Here is an 8,276-nt window from a genome sequence, read left to right on the forward strand (position 1 = left end):
AGCATTGCAAATCTATGAAATTCACTGAAAAAATCAGTAATATTTTAAATATCTTATAATATTATATAATACAATATATATATAAGATAAATTTATAGCAATATAATTTATTAAAGAGACATCGAATTGTGAGTCTTGTTCACTTTTTGAGAGGTTTATTACATCTTAAGAGTAAAAAAGAATAATATGTATACATATAATTCTGAATTTGAATACTCTATTTATACACGTTTTATTCCGAAAATATGTATATGTGGAGATTTTCCCCAGAAATAACAATTAAAAATAAACAGGAAAAGCTTTAAAAACTGTATCTTGTAAATAAATACGATTATTACTAATTTTCCAATGAAATTTTATTATCATAATCAGCGGGATATAAGACGGAGAAGCAAAATATTTTCACTCAAGACCAGTGAAATGCTCACTGATCTTCGGTGAAATCTTGTGACATTTTCACTGATTCAGTGTAACACTCTTGACATTCCTCTCCTCTACTTTATCTTCTATACTTATCACCATTCGCATTAAATTTCAACCGTCCGTTAAATCAGATTCCGCGTGACGACCGTGCGATGACTTACTTATATTCGACGAGGATGTAAAAGGACGGCATTGTGCCCCGCTGTTGCGCGCTGGACAATAGGGAGAAATCGAGAGTGCGGCGTATGTGCGTGATAAGCGACCGCAAGCTACTAGCAGCAGGGGTAGATCTCTAGATGCAGATAGAGCTTTATTTCATCAGAGGGACAATAACGAAACCGCGCGATAAAGCGCGTCGTATGTGCTTTGCGGAGAGGAGCGCGCTTCTCTATTATCTCGGTATACGTGACACTCAATGATCCATTATGTAATCGCGCAGTGCGAATGAATCGCGCTGTTATGCGAAAAGATGTCACGTTAAAAAAAAAAAAGATCTTTAATAAAACAGAGCGAGAATCTCCCCTCCTTAATCTGTCGAAAAATATTATACGATAAATGCATATTTTTTTCTCAATTTTTTTTTTTATAGAAAAATTAATATTAAGGATATATCGAGTATATCTGATGAATGATTCGAAGATCTGACATCGATTCTACATAATTACCTATAAGTTGTACCTGAGATTTTTATTTTATATTATTAAAAAATTGTTGCTCTTTCGCTTTATCTTGTCGTGAAATAATCTTAAAAGTTTTCAGAAAATATAAAAATTCTCGAATCTCTTATATATTGGTCATATTGTATATAGTTATTCTATTTTATGTGCGAATAAAATTTTGCTTTTTTTATAAATTTTACCATCGATTATAGCAACATCTAAAAAAAATCCCAATAGTGCTTGCATGAAGTTTAACATTAGGTGGAAATGACGAGAAAGTATTATGGGAATCTACAGAGTGATTATCAGGCAGCTTCATTAAAGAAATATCGTGTATTTCAATATAGAGTGAGAAATTCAGAATGTTCTCGGTTACATTAATATATTGTTATATCTTATATTTAACGCGCGAATTTATTCGCACTTGCTCGTGCAAAGTCCGGTGCAACAATGCTTGTACACCTGACCCAACTTGACACATTTTTAATGTATCGATCCTATAATTAATTCACGATATTCTCGTCAATGTACTCGTTCTAATTGTTGGACATAAAAATGTGAGAATTCCGTCACGATGATAATCATGGTTGATCATCATAAACGTTGATACTTGATTGAATAAGACAAAAGACGTGTGTTCATTTCGAGTGAAATATGTGCTTCTGTGTTTATACCATTTTTATAAACACGTAAACGAAGCGATCATTACATTCACAATGTGAATACAGAATTTAATCATTATACAAAACACATATTATTTAATATATAAGACAATAGCGCGTAGAGAAATAGAACGAATAAGCAAAACCCATCTTTCTCTTAGAATTCTCTTGAACTGTGTGTCGGTTATTTGCTGTCTCTTTTACGTGTTAACTCGTATCAGTGTACGTATGCACATTCGTGAAATACACATCCCGAGTCGAAATTTTTCGCCTACTTTCACTTCAATTTTCAATCTAATATACATTTTATTATTTTAAGCATAATCAGATCATCCTCCTTTCAGGATTATTTTTAATCTATAGTTTTGCCGAAAATTCTATTAAGTAGGAAACTATTCGTTCACTGCTTATTTGATGTACAAAGCGAGGGATCTTGATTCCTATATATATAAATTAAATCTATCGAAATCCTCTAGAAGTCATAAATATGAATATAATTAAGATTGAAAATTGGAGAAAACTTTCGACTCAGAATTGCCCTTATTATACGTAATAAATATATGTATACGTATAATAGTGTGTCCGTCTTTACGCGTTTTCTCTCGATTAAGAATTCTCGGATAAGAATGAAGCAAAATACAATTTTGCGTTAAGGAGGAAAATTCAATCGATATATATGTTGAGAAAAATCTATAAAAAAACGCGCAATTTCTGAAAGGTATCCTGCGCGTATTTTAAACATTCGTATTTTTGCATAAATATTTTTACATACATCTCGCAGAAACAATCAGGTATAAAAGAAAATATTTTATTATCCGATTGATAATATCACGATGTTAAAAAAAAAAATGCTAAATATGAATACAGCACTTGTAGCGCGAATATTTAATCGCGTTCTTATTGCAAACTCATTGTCAGTGAAAACTCGAGTATGCTTCACCGTTTAATCTGTACCAGTGATTTAATTTAGAACGCGTACTTTGACAATGATTCTATATTAATAGTCCCTATAATATAATCCCTATAAACCTTAATTAATACGATTATTATTATGCGCGGTGATTCTTCGCGAAAAATCTTAACTATTACACGATGTGCGATAAAGTTAGACTTCACCTTTTTACATTGATGTCTACATCGACCGTCGCCATCTGTCTCGGTTACCTCCACCACCATTTCCTCGAGTCGAAGAGTAATTCTATAACATGAGATGCAAGCGATGTCTCAAATAAAGATCTCTTATCTATTTTATAAAAAGTTGCTATTTTGATATACTATAATATACTATTATTTCTCTCATTGTTTTAAAATCATTTAAAGCTAAAAAAAAACTTGGAAGAAATAAACTTTACTATTTCTAAATCTTCTCTGATTTTAAAATTGCATATAATTAGAAAATATAAAATAAAACTATATGAAAAATCAGATTGAATTTAGTTTTTCTCGATTCCGTTGCATATATATGTATCGGGATAAAAGTGAAGAGGCATACATACCCCTTGACTCTGATATCCCTGCTGTTGCGTGCTCTGATAATTATTCCGTGTAGATTGCGACTGATGATGATTATTGTAATGATTACGATGTTGTTGATACTCGAAAGGCGGAGGGGTATAATTCGATGGACCAAAACCGGTTAACCATGGTCCACGGTTCTGACTTGAATTGGCACTATTGTAATTGTATCTTGATTGATAGTCGCCGCTTCGATAACCTGGAAACAAATGTTGATTGTGGCGCATTGAATACAAGAAATAGGTTTATGTATCATGTATACAAATGCGTTCGTATTTTAAAGATTTAGACATGACGTTTACAGAATAAGACAAAAATGTGTAAAATAAAATTTTTTGAGGTTTCATTTCGAGAAACATCGATTTTGAAAATCGATAATTGTCATCAATAATGTTTAACTATGCAATTATAAATACTATATAATTATAAATCATCAGCAGAGCTATGAAAATAAATGTAAAGAAAAAATTTAATATATTAATTAAATACTTATAAATTATTTAATACATTAATTTAAAAAAAAAAAAAATTGGAATTGCTAAATAAACTATTTGTAAAATATTCAAAGATTATATTTATTTTCTTAAACATTTATTTTTCAAACATATATATCATATAATATAAAAATATATTTAAAAATATCTTTTCCCTCTTAAATATTTACATACAATATCATTCTCCCCCTTCTCCTCCCAAAAATAAAGCTATAGTTCGTCCCAGTTTCATGAATTCCGTAAAATATTTGCGCGTACAGGGATAAAGTTCAGCAAGTGCAACAATAACAATTCGCGAATTTATTATTTGCGAGGCTCAATCTCTTAATTAAATAATATTGCAGCGTATTAGTTGCGCGCTGGATTAGCAGCGAGGTTATTCCGAATAATTAACATAGAGGAGACAGGCGGGAAAGAGAGACGGACAGGCGTAATATAGGCTGCCTGTAGATGAATAGGAGCGTGCCGGCGCGTGTCTCCAGTTCCTGGAATAATATGCAGGCGTGTGCGTCAGGACTCGGTAACGTCACTGGATAAGCGCGCCCGCGCGCGCGTCGATGTGCACCGTGAAACGTCATAATAGCCCGTCGTTAATAACGGATTTTCGAAAGCACACTTTGGGAACGGGGTGTACACGCTAACATAGGATAGGTAGGTAGGTAGGTAGGTAGGTAGGTACACTCGGTATCATTAAAGCCTTCCACTTTCGGTTTAGGCATTTCTGCGATCTAACAATTTGTATTTTAAATCACGACTGTTGTTTGAAAGCTCTCTGTATTTTTATTTATTATTTTGTTTAGTTAATTTAATATTGTGTGTACAACTCTTCTCTCTATTATATATAACTTTTTATATGAAATTTTTACACGACTCTGTTTTTCAAAAATCTTTAAAATCTTTAAAAGATTAAATAATTAAAATAAATCATATTCATTACATATATATATATTGATATATTTTAGTTGTTTGATCATTTACAGGTTCTAAAGAATTTTTGGAGAACAAAAATTGTATGAAAATTTCTCTATATCTTTAACTTATTTTTTCGTATAGAATTATAGCGTACGCTTCCTGTATCACGCGTGTTACTATCATATATAAAGTACTTGCATTATGCTTACATTACATTCGCACTTAAAAAAGAGAATATTATTCTTATTTCGTGTTGGATAAATTTCGTGTTTTATTATATGACATTATGTGCGTAATATTGTGCCCTATCTCAATGTCGTCGCTCACGAATGTAGTATTTGCCTCTCGAACCAGTCAAATCCTCTCGCGAGTCGACAGAAAAATTGGAGAAGCGAGAGATATAATGATCGCGCTGACAAAAGGACAAAACCGTAGTCTCCCGTTTGAATATTTATAATCTCGCTTTCGAATTGCGAGTCGTTGCTTTATGAGAGCTCACAAGGGGAATCCGGAATAAGAGAAAGCATTGCGAAAGTGCGGGGGAAGAGTGGGGGTTGGTTTGTTTGATGTGTCACCCGTGGATGGAAATCAATTTTAATTGAATTGATTGCGCACGCGACGCGTACACATTCTTCAATCAATCTCGAGTGGGTCTTACTTCGATAGAATTTTAATTTTAGACTCTTAATTACGAAGATAGATACTTAATATAACATATCAAAATCGGAAAATTGCGACATGCAACAAATCTCCAAATATTTCAATATATTTTTTTAAAGAAATATCTGATTACAAAAATCTTGTTCATTTTTTTCTAAGTTTATCACATCTTGAGAGTAAAAACGTGTAATATGTATATATAATTATATATAATGCTGAAAATTTGAATAGTTATACGCGTGTTTTCTTCCAGATATGAAGCTTCTCTTGAAAAATAGCAATCTAAAATAAATAGAAAAAGCTTTAAAACCTACATCTTGCTAATATGTGTACGATGATTTTTGTAATACGCATATATTCTGAATTTCGATTCTAATTATACGAAATCTTACTGTCATCAAATCATAGTAATACGGAAAAGCAAAAAGTAAATGTGTTTTGATTGTAGATCAGTGAAACACTCTCTGATCTCCGGTGAAGTTTAATCAGTGACATTTTCATTGATTCAGTTCAAGGGAGTTCGACGGACCACAGCAGTATCCGCACAAAGTGGCGTAACTCTTTAGCCCCCGGGATTTTCAGCGGCCGCGGCGTACAAAGACTATCACTGACGCACGATAATCGTATAGTTTGGCTCAATCGAGCTCGTAATAGGAGGCGGCAAACACCGTCGATATCATCGAGGGGGGTGATCTCTCGCGCACGTTTGAATGCCATATATTATAGACTCTCCTACCGTGTCTATGGCAGAAAGTGCGTATGTGTGTATGTGTATGGGTGTGTATGCGTTTCCCTTTTTCTTCCTCCCCCCCGTTACCTTCCATTCTTCCGCGGCAACAATAACATCCCCCGTAGATTCCAGACGGCCCGTACCGTCCGACCCCCACGATAATCCTCACCCACAGCCCTCGATAGAGGAAAGGAAGGAGGGTTTAACAGTTTACACGTCGGATCATCCCTCGTTATTGTTGCGTTTATCATAATAACGCACCGCTACGGCCGGCTCGCGCGCGTTCTAACCCCATCGCGAATCAAATTCGTATCACGTGATCGTGCCCAGGTAGGTCGGTAGTTAATTAGATCTCTCGCATGTCGGTGTATTTTCGACCGGACTTCATCGCGTTCATCGCACGCATAAATTTACAGCAAGTATCCAGAGAATTTTTTCGAGTTGTCAGCAAAATGCAACAATTCATTGTTAAATTAATTCACCAACACATCATAATGAAAATATTCCTCGATAGTAGAATTAAATTATGTAGAATTTACTGTATTATATTGATGAGACGACAAGTATAAAATGTGACCGTCATATGCATACACAGTTAAATCACCCTCTTTTTGAAACTATTTAATATTTGAAACTATTCTATTTATAGTGTGTTTTGTCGAAAACTTTCTTTAAACCTCTAACAAGTGTAAATAGGAAACTGTTTATTCCTTATTTAAGGTACAAAGTAAGAGTAAGTTAAATTTCTATTAAATTCATTAAAGAGCTCTAGCATCCATAAATGTGAGAAAATTAAAGTTGAAAATAAGAGTAAAACTTCGACTCGGATTTTCTTCAACTCTCCCGTTCTCAAACTCTCGAATTAAATAAATAAAAATTACAATATAAAAACAAGTATTATTTTTAGCACTTTTATTTTATTATATCGCAAAATCTCGTTTTTGCGGTTTGATTAAGAATGGCGAAAATTTAGTAAATTATCTCCGCGTGCCATTTATAAACGAATAGAAAATTATAACTTCGAAATAAATCGTTGACATGGATACATGTATCCATATACAGCTGAGCGAAGATCATTGGAAATAGGGAAAAATGACGCGCGTCCACTTAGATAGAACTTTGGCCAGAAGCGAAATTGTATTGGAAATCAAACCCGGAAAAAAGTAACGGTGAGAGAAAGGGAGAGGGAGAGGGAGAGAAAGAGAGAGGGACGATTTGTTCATATGTATATACGCTGCGTAGCTACGGGTATTGGATTGGATTGGATTGCCGCGTCAGCAGTACAAACACTCAAAACCTCGATGTGGGTCGGCCTCTCCCTGTTCCTGTTTCAAACTGAAATTACACTTTCCCGTCTACGTTCGACCTGTCACGTCGACGCGTAGTTTCGTTTTCTCTCTCTCGCGGTTGCATCTTCCATCGAGAGAAAGAGAGACAGAGAGAGATATGTATCATGCTTATAAATAGCATTCGCGGACTAAAAGAAGCACGCGTGTACCCTTTATTCTTCTCAATTCTTTACTACTTCGAGCTCCCTTTACGCATCTAATCGTAGTGTAATGAAATAACGGCCCCCCAAATACGGCGATTTACTTAGGATTTAAGAATTTTTTGAAAATAAATTATAGTTTATCTCGCGATTTCGAAAAATAAAACGATGTGAAATAAAAAAATTCTATATAATTTGGATGTATTATAATAATTATAAGATCATACAGTACAAGATTTTTCAGAAACGTTCGTGACTAATTTTTTTTAATTTTACATTCAAAATAAAAATGGATAAATAAATAATAATGAATAAATTAAGAATTTTAATTTACTTTCGATGCAAATAACGATTAAGTCGTATATATTATTTGCATGGAAAAAGCGAAGCTTTTTCATTTCAGCAAACAAATCTAAAAAAGAATTGATTAATTATAAACTATTTAAGTAAAAAAAGAGATATATATATATAGTATATAGGTATATTGTGTGTGTGTGTGTGTGTGTGTGTGTGTGTGTGTGTGTGTGTGTGTGTGTGTGTGTGTGTGTGTGTGTGTGTGTGTGTGTGTGTGTGTGTGTGTGTGTGTGTGTGTGTGTGTGTGTGTGTGTGTGTGTGTGTGTGTGTGTGTGTGTGTGTGTGTGTGTGTGTGTGTGTGTGTGTGTGTGTGTGTGTGTGTGTGTGTGTGTGTGTGTGTGTGTGTGTGTGTGTGTGTGTGTGTGTGTGTGTGTGTGT

General features: G+C 33.9%; 1 protein-coding gene across 1 annotated transcript in view; it reads right to left on the reverse strand.

Annotated features, from left to right (window-relative positions):
* Positions 1-1,395: 1,395 nt before the first annotated feature.
* Positions 1,396-8,276, reverse strand: part of LOC115237769 (5'-3' exoribonuclease 2 homolog) — a 38,748-nt gene continuing 31,867 nt past the window's right edge. Inside the window, exons 16-17 of the mRNA XM_029811037.1 lie at positions 3,241-3,458; positions 1,396-2,942 (exon numbers count right to left, since the gene is read on the reverse strand). Of these exons, the coding sequence (XP_029666897.1) occupies positions 2,877-2,942; positions 3,241-3,458 (284 nt within the window). The 3' untranslated portion in view covers positions 1,396-2,876. The remainder of the gene's footprint in view (positions 2,943-3,240; positions 3,459-8,276) is intronic.

This window comes from Formica exsecta, unplaced genomic scaffold (assembly GCF_003651465.1).
Source record: "Formica exsecta isolate Colony F162 unplaced genomic scaffold, ASM365146v1 scaffold115, whole genome shotgun sequence".
Lineage (NCBI taxonomy): Eukaryota > Metazoa > Arthropoda > Insecta > Hymenoptera > Formicidae > Formica > Formica exsecta.